At 40.0% G+C, this 20,265-nt stretch overlaps 1 protein-coding gene across 1 annotated transcript in view; it reads left to right on the forward strand.

Annotated features, from left to right (window-relative positions):
- Nucleotides 1–12,212: 12,212 nt before the first annotated feature.
- The window catches only part of SLC17A6 (solute carrier family 17 member 6), a gene marked incomplete at its 5' end in the record, with an annotated part of 35,863 nt that continues 27,810 nt past the window's right edge, over nucleotides 12,213–20,265 (forward strand). Inside the window, 3 exons of the mRNA XM_082660883.1 lie at nucleotides 12,213–12,298; nucleotides 15,014–15,266; nucleotides 16,856–16,974. Coding sequence (XP_082517009.1) covers nucleotides 12,213–12,298; nucleotides 15,014–15,266; nucleotides 16,856–16,974 — 458 coding nt within the window. The remainder of the gene's footprint in view (nucleotides 12,299–15,013; nucleotides 15,267–16,855; nucleotides 16,975–20,265) is intronic.

The following is a 20,265-nucleotide window of genomic DNA, read 5'->3' on the forward strand; positions in this document are numbered from 1 at the left end:
AGCCACGAAGCTTGTGTTCATTTGTTACCACAGCAACAGGAAACTAAAACAGATAAGCAGGAGAAAAGATATTTTTAGGTAGTATTAAGATCTAGAACAAAGAAAAAATTTTAAAGGATAGTATGATAGTGAGCCAGTGAAAAGTCCCTCACACTTGGCCTGCGTTCTTGGTGTGTATAGAGCAAGAATGAGAACCATTAAGATGGAGATGGAGGGCTTCCCTGGTGGCGCAGTGGTTGAGAGTCTGCCTGCCGATGCAGGGACACGGGTTCGTGCCCCGGTCCGGGAAGATCCCACATGCCGCGGAGCGGCTGGGCCCGTGAGCCATGGCCGTTGAGCCTGCGCGTCCGGAGCCTGTGCTCCGCAACGGGAGAGGCCACAACAGTGAGAGGCCCATGTACAGCAAAAAAAAAAAAAAAAAAAAAAAAAAAAAAAGATGGAGATGGAGAAATAGGCTTCATTAGAGAGGAGATAGTTTAACATTCTGCGTGAGATCATCTAACTCTGATCTCAATGAGGAAATTTAAAACTGGTGTAGGCTCAGACATTAGAATTTTTTCTGTGATGAATGTTATGTTTTATCTATGCCTAAAAGAGAGAAACATGGGCCCTCTTTCGAGTTTTACACAGTAAAGGTAAGGATTTCTTTTTTAAAAAAATTAAGGCGTTTTGTAAGAGTTTAAGGTTCACAGCAAAATTGAGGAGAATTATATAGATTTCCCATGTACCCCCTGCCTCCACACATGCACAGCCTCCTGCATCATCCACATCCCCCGCCAGAGTGGTACATTTGTTACAATTGATGAACCTACATTGGCACATCATAATCACCCAAAGTCTGTGGTTTACTTTAGGGTTCATTCTTGGTCTTATATATTCTATAGGTTTGGACAAATGTGTAATTATATGTATCCAACAATATGATATATTTTCTCTGTCCTAAAAATCCTCTGTGCTTCAGTTATTCATCCCTCCCCCACAAACCCACCCCTACCCATAACCCATGGCAACCACTGATGTTTTTACTGTCTCATAATTTTGCCTGTTCCAGAATGTCATATAGTTTCACATAATTGGAATCATACAGTATGTAGCCTTTTCAGACTGACTTCTTTCACTTAGTAAGATTCATTTAATATTCCTCCATGTCTTTTCATGGCTTGATAGCTCATGTTTTTTTAGCACTAAATAATATTCCATTGTATGTAAATAATATTCCACAGTTTATTCATTCACCTACTGAAGGACATCTTGATCACTTCCAAGTTTTGGTAATTATGAATAAAGCTGCTAAAAACATTCAAGTGTAGGTTTTTGTGTGGACATAAGTTTTCAGCTGAGTTTTGTTTTAAATATAAAATGGACACAGATTTCCAGTTAAATTTGGATAATTGAACATACAGTTTGTGTTCATTTTCTCCAAACGTTTCACTAAAATGATGGTGAAAAAGTTTTTTAAAAAGCTATAAACCCCCAAGAAAAAAAAAAGTGGAACACCAGGCAACAATATTTAGAAGATGTTACCCAGCTTTTAGACGATGGAAAGCTGATAGAAAAATGAAAAGTGACCTAGAGAGTGGGGAAGGGTGATTTCTAAATGCCTTTCAGTGGAAACCAAAAGGAACTCATCTAATTCATGCATTAACTGTAGAAAAGTTTGGAAATTGAAATGACCAGGTAACTCTGAAAGCAGGATGGTTGACTGAGGGTTAAAAAATGATGATTTGCCGCAATTGTATATGAAGAGGAGTTAGACCCACCCCAGCCTACACAGACCAGCAGACAAGCAAATGGACCTCACCTATCATGGAAGAATATGGAAATATATCTCTGCAGGGTGATCATATAGTCCCAGACCTCAAGGACAAAGGTGTAGCTGAGGTCTGGGGTGAGATGAGATGCCTTACTGAAGTCAGGAGGAAAAATGAAAGTTTTCATACTGAATAGTAAGACTCTACCCCCAGCTCCTTTCTCAGTTCAGCTCCTAGAATGCTGGTTACCAGATGTTTAATCTTCTTCAGGAAAAAGCTTGGAGAACTCCTGTAGACAGGAAGAGGGGAAATTATCAGGAAGATTAAATAAGAATGTTTCTTGATTTGAAGGACTTACAAGGCTCTGCCTCTTAGTGACAAGCACAAAGACAACAAAAAGTCCCTTATTAAAATTTCAGAACACTACAGAGAAAGTACCATAATGATTCCAGAGAAGGATTTTTTAAAAAAACATACACAATGCTTCAGGAATCAGAATGGTATTAGTTTTCCCAATAGCAACATTAGAAGATGGAAAACAATGAGATAATACCATCAAAAAATATTGTATCAATACTTAGAATTCACAGAAGCAAACTATCAATCAAGTGTGAAGGTAGAAAAAATCAGTCTTCACATTTGCAGGGTTTCAAATAACAAGATTTGTTATAAATAAATAAATAGCAGGCCCCTGTTTATATACATAAACAGGCTCCTGGTTTAGGAAACTGTGGGAGTATGTAATCCAGGAAGGATATAGGATCCAGAAAGCAAGGAGGTGACACAGAAGAGAGATGGAAAGCCCCCCAGAGGGATGGTGACTGAGAACTCCAGGTTGGCATGTATATGACAGAACTAGAAAGCATCTAGTGTAGACTGAAGGGCAGAAAGCTCCAGGAGAAATGTTTCCAGGGGAAAAAAAGAAACTAATAGATTACCTGATGAGTTTGATTATATCAAGAGGAATTAGTTCTCTTGGTATGTTTTGAGACGGATTAATGACAGGAATATAGAAACATAATAAAACAACATCAACACATAGCAGGATACAGTTATGGACTCTAGGGAAAAGAAAATGGTATATAAGAAAGGAAATGAGGGGCTTCCCTGGTGGCGCAGTGGTTGAGAGTCCGCCTGCCGATGCTAGGGGACGCGGGTTCGTGCCCTGGTCCAGGAGGATCCCACATGCCGCGGAGTGGCTGGGCCCGTGAGCCATGGCCGCTGGGCCTGTGCTCCGCAACGGGAGAGGCCACAACAGTGAGAGGCACGCGTATCGCAAAAAAAAAAAAAAAAAAAAAAAAGAAAGGAAATGAAAGCAAAGTAGCCCTATAGTTTGGCTGTGAGCAGGGAGAGGTGGATGGCTTGAGGTGGAATTCTAACTCTGCCACTAAACTGTGTGATCCTGTGAGAGTTGCTTGTCATTATTATTTTGATTGGTATATTAACATTACAGTTTTATTTAAATAAAATTAGTGAGAGAATGGGGGATAGCAAGTGTGTGTGTGTGTGTGTGTGAGAGAGAGAGAGAGAGAGAAAGAGAGAGAAGTGTAAAGCAGAATTAAAATTAATTCCTCATCTTTCAAAGGAGGATGTCAATAGATGTCAAAAATTGAACATCAAACAAGAGCAGTGTAATGATTATAATAGCTGACACATACAGTGCTTACTTATTCTATGCCAGGAACTCCCTTATCCTTTAACACACACATGCACATTCACACACACACACACACACTCATTTAATCTTCTCCACAAAAGTGGTACCTCTTAGTAGCAAGAATTGTCAGTAGGTTAAATGAGTCAAAGGACTGCTGCTGTTAAAAAAAAAGTTTGACTTCTAAATCTAGTTTCATATATCACTTTGATAAAATAAAAGTTAAACTAAATGTAAAATGTATAATGCATTAGAGATATGTTTGTATTGTCTTACTTGCTATGGTAGAAAAGTTCTTTAATTTCTGTTATTACCAAAATTTTGCCTCCCTAGAATATGAAGTCATGAACTATTGAAAATTACTCTCCTCTCCCCATCTACCCTCTTCTGATCTTATAGCCTCCGGGATAGGAAGCACTATAAGAAAGCTGAGATCCATGCAAATATCAGGGTTGATTTGCACACAATTTGCATGTCCTGATATTGTTTCAAGACTCATTTCAACCTTGAGGACTATCCCTAGAAGGAAAATACAAGTGGCCAAAGAGTGGGGGTTTCATTTGCTCCTGAGTCATCTCAGTCTAAAAGGAGTCAGTTCCATCAGATCCATTGTTAGCTGCATCTGTCCCGAGGAGGAATTTTTAGATTGTGAAGGGCCCAAGGGTAGAAGAGTAAGGGCTGTTGATTGATGCCATTTGCCATTGACATTTTCCTTTTCTCCACTCACTAAATAAATGTGCTAATTTTTCTCTTTGGATGTCTGGGGTCATGCCAGTGATGAAACAGGAGAGTGGGCTAGGGAGAAATAAAATACACTTATTAGAAATTAAGTTATCTCACAGAAGCAATCTCCCAATGTCATTTGAGTCCATAATTTTCAAACTGATCTAAACAAGTGTTCTAGTGATGGCTCTTTTGTACTATCTACATGTCTGTGGATAATTTTTCCCCAATTCCTGAATGACTTAAAAGTCTGATGATCATAGGGGAAAGGAGACTATTTTTTTTTTAGGAGACTATTCTTTTAAAATATTTTATTGGCTCACACACAGACTGTTACAGTAGCTAGTTTCTGAATTGAGACCCCTTTGCCTTCTTCTTCTCTCCACACAGTTTATCATACTGCTGCCTGATAAACTTCTAAGAACATTACTGTGCTTTGATAAAATCATTTCTTTGCTCATGATTAAATTTTTTTTCCAATTATCCATAAGAAAAAAATCTAAATTTCTTAATTAAAATCTGAGGCCTCTAAGAACAAGATACGTGTCTTATTTATTTCTTCTTCCCTGGTATCCAGTAAAAGCATGTAATTATGACTTAGCAATGTTAATAAACATTTAATTGAATTAACTTGAAATTTAAGGCTACCTTTTGTCTTACCCTGTTCTGCCTTTCTAATATTTTGATCTATAATTATTCTTACATGACCCTTCCCTCTTTCCAGTACTTTTAATTTATATTCTAAACCTTGGATTTGTCTATCCATCCTTTTTCCATTCATCCATTTATCCATTCATAAAATACTTTTAAGGTGATAAATCAAAATACTCTGAGTCGTAAGTAATGGAAACTCCAACTCCAATTGGCTTAAGTGTTAATTAAGTGGGGTTCATTGACTCAAAAATTTGGAAGATCAGTCTAGTTAGAGGGCAGGTTTCAGGTATGGTTTGATAAGAGCTCTGACTCTGCTTCTCCACAATGAATGACCGAACATATTGGCACTCTGTATCCAGAGTCTCAGTGAATGACCACAGCCTCTCCATTTTACACAATAAAACCTACCCACTGTGGTTCTCACCACGGTATAATGGTGTATTTACTGTTATTATAATCCCACCGACAGGCACAAAAAATTGTGTAAATTGCACAGTTATTCAATCCTGATTTATCAGTGCCCCTTTATTCTTTGTATTAGGAAAAAAGCCATACATATAATATAAATGTTATTTGAAGCATGTTTTCCTGCTGACTTTCAAAAAATTAAAATCAACTAGCTGTAGATTAGCCTTTTTAGGTCAAAGAAAATTTTCTATTTGATCACTAGAGGGCAGCAGTTTGAAAACATTTATAGCTGCCATTGCATTTCATTACATTTTTGTTGTTCCTTCTCCAAAATTTTGATTAGAGTATGCTTATAGCAGTTAAATATTCTGTATTTTAAATATTCTATCCTATTATCAAACTATGTATTCAGATATTTACTCTGGAAAGGGTAACTTTAAATATTCTAGAAATGAAATCTTTTTACCTTCTGCCTCTCACAGTATGACTTAGAAAACAGTGTGAAGAAGTTAAACAGACAATCTCTAGGTGTTTGCAGCCAAGTGGGTGATTTCAATAATGTTATATGCTTTCTTCCAAGGAATACCATATTCCACAATCTGGAATGATAAGCATAATGGTACCCAAAGGGAATCAGTAACCCAGGATGATGAAAGCAAAATAGCATCCCTATAGGACTCAAAGAGAGCGAGAGAGAGAGAGAGAGAGAGAGAGAGAGAGAGAGAGATTTCAATTAGGTAATATTTCATCAGACCCGAAGAACATTACATATTACTTGTCATTTAATCTATTTATTAGTCTGTAAAATACCTTAAGTCAGGGTGATCTCTGTTTTAGACTCCTTCATGTTGAAGTATGTATTTCTTTAATTCTCTTTACAAGTTGCATCTCTTTTCTATTAATTGTTTTCCAATATTCTCTTATACAATCACAGCTTTTACTTTAAGAAAAAAATTTTTTGAGAGTTTAAAGAGGCTAATACTTTCTAAGTCCTTTTGTAATTTATCGCATTGCTCTATGTATATAGTGTGGGATTCAAAACTAGGAATACTTTTCTGGCATTAGAAGAGAAATAGTTGGTCTTCATTCACTTTAACACTTGGGTTTTTCCAAGGGACAATGTTGTGTAAGTGAATGAGAATTTTTTCCCCTTGGGTACACAAAGAAAGAAATGGAATAAAATGTATACATCTTTCTAATGGTAAATTATAAAGAGTAAGATGCACACAAAAAGGACACATTACGTATATGACTATATACATGTATTTTGGTAATTAATTATATATATTTAAGATTACAGTTTATTTAGAACTCCCTACATCCAAATTTTAAATCAGACAGATCACAGGTAAATCAAAAGATAATTTATATTAGGCCATTAAATATAGCAGTGCAAAGTACTGAGTTATGTACACAGATGTGGGTAAGACAAACTAAATTATTTCTTCTATCTCTGTTTCTCTAGAAATTGTATAATCATAATTTCTTGGAAATGTCTCTGAAGCTAACACTGCAAAGTCAAATAAAGCTGAACTAAAATCCATCCACTTAAAAACCCTTGGTAAGAAAAAAGTCACAGATGAATCCTAGAGCTTATTTGTATAGCCTCAACCTGAAAGAAGGGTGTAATTAGAATGAACATTGGTTTAAGTATTCAAAGTCAAATAAAGCCATACTATAAAAAACCTTTCCAAAGCAGTTTTCTCTTTAGGAATGTGCACGCTGTACAACTGCTATGAAACGCTATAAAACTGTGCTGAGTCAACTGGTTTACTACATCCTAGAGAGAACCTAGCCCACAGTGAGTGCAAATATCTGTTGAGTGAATATTTGTTGATAAATATTTTTTGAAATAAATTTGCCTTAAAAACACCTTACCAGTGATTTATAAATAGCCCGAATTATAATGCCTTTAAGTATATATAGTATATATATATATATATATATATATATATATATATATATATGCATATTTGGTGATGAGAAAGGAAGTTTATCAAACTTATATAACTATTTCAAAATACTTATAAAATTATCACAATTTATTCTGTTGGGACTGAAAACATTAACCCATTTTTACCCCATGATTACCACGTCATTTCTAAATCTTAACAGAGTGAAGTTTCTTTATAATGACTCTTTCATTAACTGAGGGACTCCCAGACAACCAAGTTATTTCTAAGGACATTTAGTATTTTGTCAGGTAATTGCAAACATATTGCCCACAGAGGATGTTCATATTTTTAGGTGTAGATTTTAATTTAACAAGTGCCAAGAAAGAAGGAGAAGGAGGAGGGAGAGGAAGAGAAGAAAAGAAGAAGAGGAGGAAGAGGAAGAGGAAGAAGAAGGAGGAGGAGAAGGAGAGAAAGAAGGAAGGAAGGAAGGAAGATAGGAAGGAAGGAAGGAAGGAAGGAAGGAAGGAAGGAAGGAAGGAAGGGAAGGGCAAGGAAGAAAGAAAGGAAAGAAAGAAAGGAAGGAAGGAAAGGGGAAGGAAGGAAGGGAAGGGAAGGGAAAGGAAGAAAGAAAGAAAAGAAAGAAAGAAAGAAAGAAAAGAAAGAAAGGAAGGAAAGAGGGGGAAGGAAGGAAGGAAGGGAAGGGAAGGGAAAGGAAGAAAGAAAGAAAAGAAAGAAAGAAAGAAAGAAAGAAAGAGAGAGAGAAAGAGAAAGAAAGGAAGGAAGGAAGGAAGGAAGGAAGGAAGGAAAACAGTTTTAATTACATAATTCAAGACAATTGCTTCTAAAATAATAACATATCCTTCCACCAGAGGGCAACATTTGCAAGACATTTAAATGATCTCTCAAAAGTATTTCCTACCACAAAGATATAAACAAATGCAAACGTAACATTGCTATTGGGTAATATCGTATGTAAATTTCAAAGACTACTATGATGACAATTATTTAAACAATTGCTTATAAAACTTAAAAATACTCAGTAAAACACAAACAATAAATTGACTTCTTTAAATATGTAAGAAAATAGAACTTTCAGAAAGGAACATATTTCTCTATATCATTGGCATTTTTTTTTTCAGTTCATTATTAGCTGTTTAGTTCAAATACAATAAAAAAAATCTTAGGGTGGAAGAAATGAAGAAAATATTGTTCTACATCAATGAATAAATTAATGAAAAAGTCAGAGACTTTTATAAGTGGAAGGGTTGATAGAGATCACTTACTGCAAGCCTTCATTTGTACAAATAAGGAAACCAAAGTTTATTAAAGTTAAGTAATTGATTCAAAGTTGCAGGGATGCTAATCAGCAGAGCCAGGACCCAAACTCAGGTCAGCTGATTTCACATTTCATAATCTACACCATTGATATTCAAATCGTGATCCACAGGTGCAGCCCTGAACTTGTTAGAATTGCTGAATCTTGGGCTCCACTGTAGAGCTATTGAATCAGAATCTGTATTTTAACAAAATCTTAAATGGTGAAAAACTACTCTAACCCATACTGCTTCTTCATCACTGGTTGCACGACTTCAGGCAATTCATTAAATCTCATTTCCCTCCTCAATAAACTGGGAATAAAAAAAAACTGGGAATGAAATTAGTTATTTTGAAGAATCATTCCAAAGAATAAATGAGATAATGTAAATGAAAGTCATTCATAAATTGTAACACTACACACGTTAGTTATAGTCAATGAAACCTTCTCCTTTTATTGCTAAGAGTGCTTGGATAAAGGGGACAACTCTACCAGAGAAAGAATTGCCTAATAATGTAATTTAAGGCTAAAATTGGATGGAAAATATTAACAGTAAGGGAAGGTGTCCAGAGAATGAAAGACTTTTTCAATGTCCCTAAATGAATGCCATATGTATAACTACTAATATTTCCTTGCATAAAGATAAATCTGGTGAAAGTAAGGTCACAAAAGTACATGTTCAGTGTTTGGATTTGGGGACCATGCATGAAGAAAATATGTTGGATTAGTAAGTAATATGTAAGTATGTGTCTCTAATATTGGGTGTAGCTGTTAAGAATAGCCTAAATTGTAGCCTAGCAACAATTCTTGTAATTTTTCACATACAACATTTTCCCCTTGTTTATGACTTTGCTCAAGATGTCTCTCCTCTGGCTGGGATCTCCCCAAGTGCCACCATCATTCCCCACCCAATTTCCTGGGCTGTCATCATTTTTACAGGACTAAGTTTCTCTTCAAGTCTTAAGACAGACAAGGAAACATCACTTCCTGAAATCTTTTCTGTACACTTTATACTCCCAGGCTGGGTTACTTAACTTGTCCAATTTCACCCAGAAGTATCTGTCATTGTATTTATGTGTCTATTTCCCATGCAGCTTGTGAGATCTTTCAGGGAACAGCCTCAGAACCTAGTGAAATTTTTAGCACTAAATAAATATTTTTAGTATGAATAGATTAATATTAGCAGTAATTCTGATTTAAACACTCACACTTTTATCAAGAGAATGGAGGAGAGAGCCAAATGACATTGATTTCAATAAGATGAATGTAATTATTTTACTCTACAAACAATGCTTTTGTGTTGGATTTGTATCATTCATATATATGGTATATATGAATATATACACACACACACACACACACATGACTTAGCAATCAAGTTTGCCAGTGGTTTAGATCTCTAATCATTTCGGGTGAAACTTAAGCAGGAATGCTTGGAAAAATCATTTTTATGTCACCATCATAGCTTCACAGATATTTCTTTGACTTCTATTTTTTATATAACTTTCTGGAATTTCAAAATAATGGATATCCCAAATGAATTAAATTTAATGAACTTGGTCACTAAAGATTTGAAAAACTTAGATATTTTGAAAAACACTTGATGAGTCAAGTCCTGACAAGCTTGAATCTTTTGTTTGGAGGAAGGTAGTTTAATGAGTTTTCTTTTTTCCGTTTTTACAGTTGATCACCTTGGGGGTAGATACTATTTCGAGGCATTCCAGAGTTTTAGAAAAATCTTGTTCAGTATTGTAATAGGAAATATATATTTTAATGCACAACAAAATAAGAGAAAGATGCTTCCGGTACCCTTTTCTTTATTATAATTCATAGAAAATATAATTTGATAAATATTAAATTTAATAATGGTAGTTTTAGCTACTTTTGAAATTTTTTTCAGCTATCCATTCAGTGTATGCATATTCATTGTGTTATTTGGCCTATTTGGGTAATATTCTTACATGATTCTGTACTTAGATCCATACTTCTGAGATGCGGTAACAGAATCCCTAAGAAAAATCTACTCCCCCTGTTGGCTTAAAGGAAATTGAAGGATTTCGACTTTGCGAATGTGTTTCAAGGACAATCTGTTTTGTAACTATTTGCCTGAATTTCATCTAAGAGGTTCGTGATTCATGTCAAATGCATTAATAATTAACATTAAGCTTGCATTGTTTTCTTGCTTTGCTTAATGAAATAGATTCATTGATGCTATTCCCATATATGTGAAAGCAAATATCTTACATGAATTTCTCTCTGTAGTTCTGCTTTAGGAGAAGATGGTACAAAATAAAAATTACATTTTAAACGATTATAAATAATTTTAAATAAATCTTGAAAATATAATCAATGATAATTTGTTAACAAGCACAAGGTAGAGCCACAAATTTCATCAGTATATTGGTATTTCAGTAGTGTGCTGAAAATTAGTTAAGTGAAGAAGCATACAATTCCAAGGAATTTATATTAAACTGCTTCTCTTTTATTTAACCAAGAACACAGGAAAACTATTCTTTTTTAAATTATTTCTCTATTCCCTCCCCCACCTCCCTCCTTCCCTCTATCCCTCTTTCTTGCTTCCTCCTTCTCTTTCCTCCTTTCTTCCTTCCTTTTTTTTCTTACCTATCAGGGGTTAAAACAAAACACAGGAACAATATAATTATGCACTTTGTATACATATATTTTATATTCAAGGGAGCCCCTGTGCCCCAAATAACACAAACATAAGTAAAGTGTGCTGTAATCTTCCTTCCCTGCAACACTGTCAGAGCTGGCATCAGCGTGCTGGTCAAAACATAGGAAACTAGAAGTAACTTGTCAATTTTTAATAAAGTCTTTCTCTTTTGCAGAGCTCAATGCACCATGCTCCCTGCAAACCCTGGCGATGATGACATCTTCTCACTTGGTTTCCATAGCATCCATTCCTGAAGATCCCCAGTATAGTCTTTGGTCAGGGCCATCCTCCCAGTTCCCCTAGAAAGTTGGCAACCTGGCCAGCCAAAAGAAACCTCCCCTTTTCCTGAAACTTACTCTGTCCTTGGTGCTGAACAATTTTTCCGAGGAGCGCCCAGACGGGCTCTGTCAGCGGTGCTGAAAACAAAATCTTCCCTGACGCTGCTCAAATCAGAACCGTGTATCTGTTATTTACTCACGTCCTCAAAGAGCAGCAAGCTTTCTCCATCTTAATTCGACACTACCGCAGAGCGGAGTTTGCGCCGGCGTGATGGGAGGAGGTCGTGGGCAAGGAGGAAAAACTATAGCAGTATCGCTCACTTGAGACCTAAGATGCTCCCATGAGTTTTGGAATTGCTCTGCTCCTTACCGCAAAGGCACCATTTTAAAAAGTACTATTCTTTTGACTTTGTCCTTACACAAGGGTTCTGTGGTATTTCCGCCCACGTTTAAAAGGCAGAAGATTTGACAGCAACAAGGCTTTCAAAACCGGGAATTTACATTGTTTTCCAGTGGACTGACTTCCAGGACAAGGACTCATCTGCACCCGCCCAAATACCATGGCACTGCGTGCGCCCTTTGCCACCGGATCCTCCCCTTCCAATGAGACTTTCTGATTGTGTCTACCAACTCTCCTATTAGGAAACCCGTGGGTTGCATGCAGCTATTCTGTTGTATTCTCATTCTCACTCTCCCTCCCCTCTCTCACTCGCACTCTTGCAAGAGGCACACCGATACCGTTCTGCTGAGAAGAAAAAACCTACAACTACCTTAAGCGATTAAGACAATATGCGCAACTCTCCCCTTTCCTAGCGATTTCTATTTAAATCTGGCAAGAGCCGACACCACGCTTTGCAGGAATGGAGTCGGTAAAACAAAGGATTTTGACCCCAGGAAAAGAGGGACTAAAGAATTTTGCTGGAAAATCCCTCGGCCAGATCTACAGGTAAGGAAAAGCAAACCTCTGTTTGCCTGGGACTCAGCATGAAAAGAAAATCTGCAGAGCTATTTCCTTAAGTCCTGGTTGCTTAGAGAGATTGTAATATGTTCGGAAAATCTTTTTTGTTGCTCATTGCTGAAGCGGGGCTGCTCTGGAAACCTACTTAGTAATTCAGGAATGTTGCACTAAATTAACCTGTCTGGTGTGTGTGTGTGTGTGTGTGTGTGTGTGTGTGTGTGTGTGTGTGTGTGTGATTTTTGTTTTGGTACCTGCAGATTTTTATCCTTTCCTACCGAGGATTTATCCCCTTTACAATTAAGAAATGACCTGCACCTGTTCAAAGAGCCTTTCTTTTGTTGCTTATAGTGACACCAAATTAAATTCCTTTAATGCAGAAAAATGAATAAAAAACACAACCACCTAAAAAATTAAACAATAAAATTCCAAAGAGTAGTGGTGAAAAGAAAGCTGGGTCTCAGCTTTAAAACCACTTGAGTAGAGAATCCCCCAGTGGAATCTTCCTTCTGTACTGAAGGAAGAAGAATCAAAATATATCAATAATTGATAGCTGAAATAGTTCCTCTCTTTAAATCTGAAACAATGTATATGCATTTTTAATTATTTGACCTCTCCTAGAAGTCTATTTCTTGCATGGGAAATGTCACAGTGCTTTTAAGAAAAGCCATAATAATAACCAGCAAAATGACTTTGGAAGTACTAGAAATGATTTAAAATTTTAATCCTCCCTGTAGTCACTATACTAATTATTCTGTAAATTTTACAACTTTAAATTTTTTCAAGATATTAAATGAATACACATTTTCTTAATAATGTGAAAATCAAGAAGGGCAGAAACAAAAGGATAAATGATTCTAAGAGAGCGCTAATTTTTGCATTTGAGAAATTGAAGCCTTTGGAAATGTATAGGATATGTAAAGAAAATGACCAAGGCACCTCCCAATTTTCCAAATCTCTCTGGTCCTGGTGGGCTTCTTGTAGGCACCATCATGCACCTATGCGGCAGTAGACACTGCAAAGGCCCTGCAGTCCCGCAGCTGCCCTGGAAAGAGCTGTTCTTTCCCAGCTCAACTGCCATCAGGTGGGGAGTTCAGGTGCGGAGTTTAACTTTGCATATATGAGCACATGAAGCCAATATGAAAAAAAAATCACATTAGTTGAATTTTTCTCTCTTAGAATAAATTGCTCTGTACGCTAACATTGGAATTGGGCTTTAGGAATAAGTATTAACATAGCCGCAAATGCAGTTATGATGTTTCCCCAGTTGGTATTTTGTAGAATTTGGAAGTTTGACATTTTTTTCCTGGTAGTTCTCAAATTGCTTGACAGCCGTCTCCCAAGCTATGCATTCTTGAAATTGATCTAAAATTTTCATTCGCTTTACCTGCGGGTATGAAAACAATTGTGTGTGGATATAATCATTTAAAGGGGCACACATAGAAAAAAGATATATGGTGGATTGGAAAACATCTGCAAATCGTAAACGGAGAGGTTCTTTGTTTAAATATCCATCTCAAGGGTCCACGGTGTGTTACCCTTCACATTCCTCTTCTTTTAAACAGAAATTTCGCTGATATATTGTGGACCAAAACAACACTATCAGCTTTTAGTAAAACCATTCTATCACTCTGCTTTCCCCTTTCCCCTCCCCACAAGGAGGAAAGCCTAAAAGCAACTGAATCAGTGGGGTGAAATCTTAGGAAATACTATGCAAGTTAAAAAACACAAAACGAAACATAAATGTGAGATCTTCTACCTTGGTGTGGAACATCTTACCAGAGTTGATTTGCGGGTGCATTGGTATAATCTGGGAGTCTCATTTTACTTCTTTGGAAATGGGTCCATGACATTTTTCGGTGTTTGTAACTGAGATAGTAGTGACACAAGATTGTGAATAATTAATTATTCATGTTCTGGCAGTAGGAATCTTAGGTGTCGGCCATATGTTGTGGAGGCCTTTGTTTCAAACTCAAGTAACAAGGGATAAAAGAGTAAGCTGTGTAACAGGAGAGTAAATGTTGAACTGGCATCCTAGGAGCTGGAGGAAGGGGAAGGAGAGTGCGTGACACTGAAAGAGCGTTCACAGACCTTCTCCGCTTGGGCACCGGACGGGACAGGCCTTGGTGCCAGGGGCTCCAGGGCTTAGCTGGCGGGGAGGGGGTTGGATCCCGGTGTCCTCAACCCGGAAACCTTCAACTTGGCTGGGAAGGAAGGAGTAGCGTGGGTGCAGGACTGTGCCTGGGCCCGCCCACCAGGGAGCAGCCCTCGGGAGGCTGGGTGGCTGGATGAAAGCGGCTGTCGCCTGGGCAGAGCACTGCACGCGGGAGGTGTCTACACAGGCGCTGAGAAGGCGCCTTTCGGGTCACCCTCACAAACTGCAGACCCCGCAAGAAAGTTAGGCTCAGGCGGTGTACGTGAATCAAGACGCTGTGGGGTGGATCCCGAGGGAATGGGCACTGGTTGCCATAGGACAGAAGATATTAAAGTTGAAGAGATGTTGCCGCGGGGAGGGAGCCTGGAAGAAGGCTGGAGAGCCCGGGAGGTCCTGAAGTCTGGTGGCGCCCCAGTCCCCTAACCCCTGAGGGAGGGGAAGCAGGTCAGGGCCCATCCCCCGAGTCCTGACCGGTCCTGGGAACTGGGAACGGGCCGGCGTCGGGGTGCCTAACACGTGGCGTCCTTGCCTCCCCACGGTGTGCCGCGCAGGGTGCTGGAGAAGAAGCAGGAGACCGGGGAGACCATCGAGCTGACGGAGGATGGGAAGCCCCTGGAGGTGCCTGAGAAGAAGGCGCCGCTGTGCGACTGCAGGTGCTTCGGTCTGCCACGTCGCTATATCATCGCCATCATGAGCGGCCTGGGCTTCTGCATCTCCTTCGGCATCCGCTGCAACCTGGGCGTGGCCATCGTGGACATGGTCAACAACAGCACCATCCACCGCGGGGGCAAGGTCATCAAGGAGGTGGGCAACAGCTGGCCCTGTGGTTTCGCAAAGCCACTTCACCTGTTTGAGCCCCACTATCCCCATTGAATGAGGAAGGCTTGTCCGGCCCCTCGAGCACTGCCCTTCTAGATTGGGACGCGACAGTATAATCAAGCCCTTTTCAGGCTGGAGCAAGTCTCTTCTGTTCTCTGGGCCTTCCTCTTCTCCCCTGCAAAGTGTAAAATAAAACATCTGGCTCACTAGGGTTTTGAGGAGAGTGACTTTACACAAGGAATTGGTCCTTAATACTGTCCGCTAAATCTAAATCGAACTATTTTCTTTTACTCGGAAGAATAGAGCAGGAGGTTAGTTATAATTTTCCCCGGCTTCCGATTCTCGCCAACATTCTCCATAACCAAAATGAAACGAAACCGAAAAACAAATCAAACAACTGTGCACACACATCGGCAGTTTTAGCCGAGGGGTCTTTAGGAGCGTCCCACCTGACTGTCGGAGGGGAGCCGATGCAGCGCAGGACAGTCTCGGGGTCACGGGGAAGCCAGTCCTGTAATCTTAGGATGTGCGTTGGGTGACGCTTAGGGAGAGGAGGGTCAACGTCAAGGTCACAGAAACCCGTGGGCCCTGACTTCCTGTTTAGTGATCTGAGCTAACGTAAGCCAAGCAGAGCGAGGGTTGGGGGTTGGGATGCAAAATTTGGGACGGGCTGTGGATGGGAAGCTGTGAGCGCTGATGGGCCCTGGGTATTCCGGGAAACAGTGCAAAGTGCGTTTGGTTTCATAATTTTATTCAAAGGGAGGAAAAATAAGGGTCCTCAGTTCCCCAGGCCGGATAAGGGCTCTTTCATCTTTCCTGCGCAGAGAGTTCTCCCCAGTGTACTGTAAGGTTCACCTTGTGCAGCGGACCAGGCTGGTGAGGGCGGAGTTAGGCCCCGACCTTCAGACACACCCTCTCCCGCTCTTCTGACCACCTCTGAACAGCCCCTTCCCCTCCACTGAGTCCCCCAGTTTCCCCGGGCTTTTCCAAATCTTTCTGGCCTATGCCCATCCCCATTGTGCTGGGACCATCCTTCCTACTAGGTCCTCCGACTTCAGCACCTTCCATCCCAAGCTCCCCACCTCCCTTCCCCAGAATTTCTCCAGCTGGGTTCCATTCTCCAAGCGATTCCACTACTGCGTGGTCGGCGTCGGCTAAATGGACCCGCGTCAGGTGTCTCTTTCCCCAGCCAGCGAACAGAATCCCTTCGTGGGGAGTCCTCATTTCCCAAACTCGAGCCCTGATGACTCCTCGCTCGCAGAGGCGATCCGACCTTCCTGGCAGTCGTCGGGGAGCAAAGCCAGGGCGCCCAACTTCGCTATTAATCACAATCCATTTCAAACGAGCACGGTTTTTCAGTTAAAAGAGGCATTTCTTCTCCGTAAGAAGATACAGCTTCAATTTTGTTAGGAAACGAAAATTAAGCCACCCCCATGCTCAGAATGCTGGGAGTACCCCGGGCGGTGAGGGCTGTTCGACCGAGAATTACTGAACATGAATTTTCAGCCCAAGCACTGACTCTACTCTCTCCCTCCACCTGTTTTTTGTTTTGTTTTGTTTTCCTACTCCCCTAGAAAGCCAAATTCAACTGGGACCCGGAAACCGTGGGGATGATCCACGGTTCTTTCTTTTGGGGCTACATCATCACCCAGATTCCGGGCGGCTACATCGCTTCTCGGCTGGCCGCCAACAGGTAAAGCATCGGGCCCGGCGGGGGCTCGGGGAGGTGGGACTTATACCCTCCGAGGGGCAGCGGAGGCCGCGGGCAGGGGCGACGGCCCCGCGGGGTTGGGGAACTCCTGGACGAGGTCTCCTAGTACCCTGGAACCCACTCGCGGGGCTCGAACACTGTGCCTCGTTCCAGAATAAGGCGCCCCAAAGGATTTGGGTTTTCCACGGCGGGCGCACTTTGTCGCCGCCGCCTCCCTGCCCTGGCGTAACCTGCTTCTCGAGAAATGGTCGACGTGCCTCCGTGGCTGCTAGGAGCTGAGGCCAGGCGGGGAGCCGGGGAGCAGAGACGGCGCCGCCGAGCGCACAAAGGGATGGGGGGCGTCACTGCGCTCTGGTGTGCACGTCCTTCGGGTGCCCCTGCTCCGTGTGATGCTGACCTCCCCGTAGAGCGCAAAAAACAGCCCGCCCAGATGGTGCTCTGGGTCTGCAGGATTTGTTTCTATGGAGCCAGGCGGGATTTCAGGCGCCCCGGGTGCGACTCCACCTGTTAATGAGCTCTGCTGAGTAGGGGCGGGGGTGGGGAAGGCGCTCAGCTGCTGCCAGAGGCCTCCAGCCTGGCCGCGGTGGTGGCTGCAGCCGAGGTCCTAGCGCCAGCCCTCAGCAGTGCCCCCAGCGCCACCTGCAGAGGCACCCCGAAATACGAGGCGAAAGGACTGATGGGATAAGGGTGTCAAGGAGCACAGCCTGGCACGCCGACTGTGAGAGACAGCTTCATTTGCTTCATTGTGTGTATTTTGATAAATAAAACTAAATGCTTCTTGAATCTAAGTGTTAAGCTGAGAAAGAAAAGATGCACTCCGCCCTTTCAGTTATTGCTACATAGAGACCCCAAATAAAGACTTTGGGCCTTCTTTCAGACCCTGTACCTATGACTTCACCCCTCTCGCTCCCCGCAAAAGGTCAAGTTTTCCTGGGAAGTAATCTAGAACTGGGCACCTCTCTAGTCTTGATCTCTTTGCTTTCCTAAACTGGTCGCTCCCTATCCCTCAGTGAAATCTCCAAGGCCCCTTCCCTGGCTTTTGTCACCTACAATCCATTCACCAGAGGTGTTTTCCTGCGCAAGATTTCTCAGTCATCTCCAAGGCCTAGGGAGAGATTCTTGGAAATTTATTTTAGGCTTAATGCCCCTAGGGTGAGGATTTTTGGTCTGGCCTTCAAAATGTCGAGAGGAGAGTGCAATAGACTAGGAATAGTGCCTTTTGAATATCATCTTTACCTTGACATGATTATGGTTAATACTCAGACCCAACAGGAGAAAAAAATATTCTTTTTAAAAATGAATCAGTTTAAACTGAAAATTATTAACTGTGTAGAGAACCCAATTTTATGGATGGGATAAATTTTAAAAATTGATATAAGGCAGAAAAATGTAAAGGAATATTACTGGTAATGAACATGTTAGAGTTTTGACTTTTATATCCAAAATGCAGTGTCTTGAATCTCTCTTTTTCCTAAAAATATTTTCTAAAGCAAAACAAACTTCCCAGAAAGATACTCCAAACATACATATGTAAAATATTTTCACTTCATTGGGAAAACATCCAACAAGTCACCAAAAAAGAAAAAAGGAAACTCAATAAAATGTGAAATAAAAATATAATGGCTGTGCCTTTAAGTCTTTTTTCAGAGTCAAAACCTTCAGCTTGCCAAATGTTAAAATGCTAACATTTTCCTGCCAGGAAAAAACACCAGGGATGCTCCAGCATTCCCTCTTTCTAACACTGGGAGGTCAGTAAACAGGTTTTCTTAGTTAAAAAAAAAAAAAAATCAAGCTCATTGCTAGCATTTGTGTCATGTTTAGTAAAGAAAAGACTGATGTTGACTCAGGTTCTAATTTGTTTGGTAGATTTTCCTCAAGGGAAAAATTTTCTGAATTTTAGAATTATTATTTGAATCCAAAATCACCTTACCTTTAAGTGGATATTTAGGGAAGAGAAACAATATTTTCATACACAATGCTTTGTATTCTCCAAGGCTGAGAAAATAAAGTCAAAATTTATTGTAAAATCTTGTGAACAGATAGAAGAGTATAGATTCATTTCCTTATCACATTTTAAGATTTTTACATACTTGCTTTATTTTGAAAATAATATTACAAAACATACAGTGAGAAATATACAGCCTCCTGTGAAAACAGGTTTAAAATGTATAACATTCCCTTTTCTGATTATAAAAGTATTACATATCGAATAAAAATATATTAAAAAGAGGATAATAAAAAATCATAAATAACATAATCACCCAGAAACACCTTTATTGACAAGTTGGTGAATGTCCAATTAGTCCTATACATGCTACATAGAATTTTATCTTGGAAGACTTTTTTAACACAAAATTTTAAAGATTTTTAGAATTTGCTTGAAAGATGTATATTTCCTTTTCAAAAACAGTAAAAAAACAACACAGCAAGACCAGTTTTCCACCTACAGGCATTGTACACCCATTCTCCCTTCCCTATAGATCATTTAATAATAGAACAAGATTTCCCTTGAGTGAGATACTGGGGACAGAGTCCTTTCCCTCTAGGTGTAAAAGAAACTCATTTTGGAAAGTGTTTGCCATCAGCATTGTGGGTGGAACTAGAGCAGAGGAACTGAAGTGTGTGGAGACAGTTCCTCTAGAGAGAAGGGCTTCTGGTTACACTTCCTGGCAGATTTCTCAATGAAAAACAAATGATAATTTGGCTTCTCCATTTCATGGATTAAGCAAAAGCAGCCCTACTCTTGGTCAGAATACAGATTCTTGGTCCTTTTTCTTGTCCTATTCTAAGTATGCTTGCTGTCCTGCTCAATGAGGAGAGAAGGTGGGAGAGTAGCGGCGAAAGGAAACTGGGTCTCAGGGAGACCTCTTGCATCATTTTTTTCTTTTGCCTTTCCTTAAAGGGCTAATGCACATCCTGGGCCAGAGAATTTAGTCAAATCCATGGAGGGCTTTAGAGTGGGGAATCAAAGGAAGATTCCTCACAAAATCTGTAATGTTTAAGATGAAAACATTTAATACAGTGATAAGAAGGTATTGGAGGCAAATTAATTTTGTCTTTAAACAATAAAGAGCATAGGGCTTACAGTAACTCAAAAATTTATGAACGTGAAATTGCTAAAAAAACTATCTTTATCTTGCATTTAGAGAGTGATGAGGAACCTGGTCAAGTATTTAGTGGGAGAAACAACACAATTTTTACAAAGGCATAACCAAAGAGGTTCAGATTTACCAAAGGAAGTTTGGTCAACACTATATTTTTAATGGATGATAT

Source organism: Grampus griseus (genome assembly GCF_964374135.1).
Source record: "Grampus griseus genome assembly, chromosome: 8".
NCBI lineage: Eukaryota > Metazoa > Chordata > Mammalia > Artiodactyla > Delphinidae > Grampus > Grampus griseus.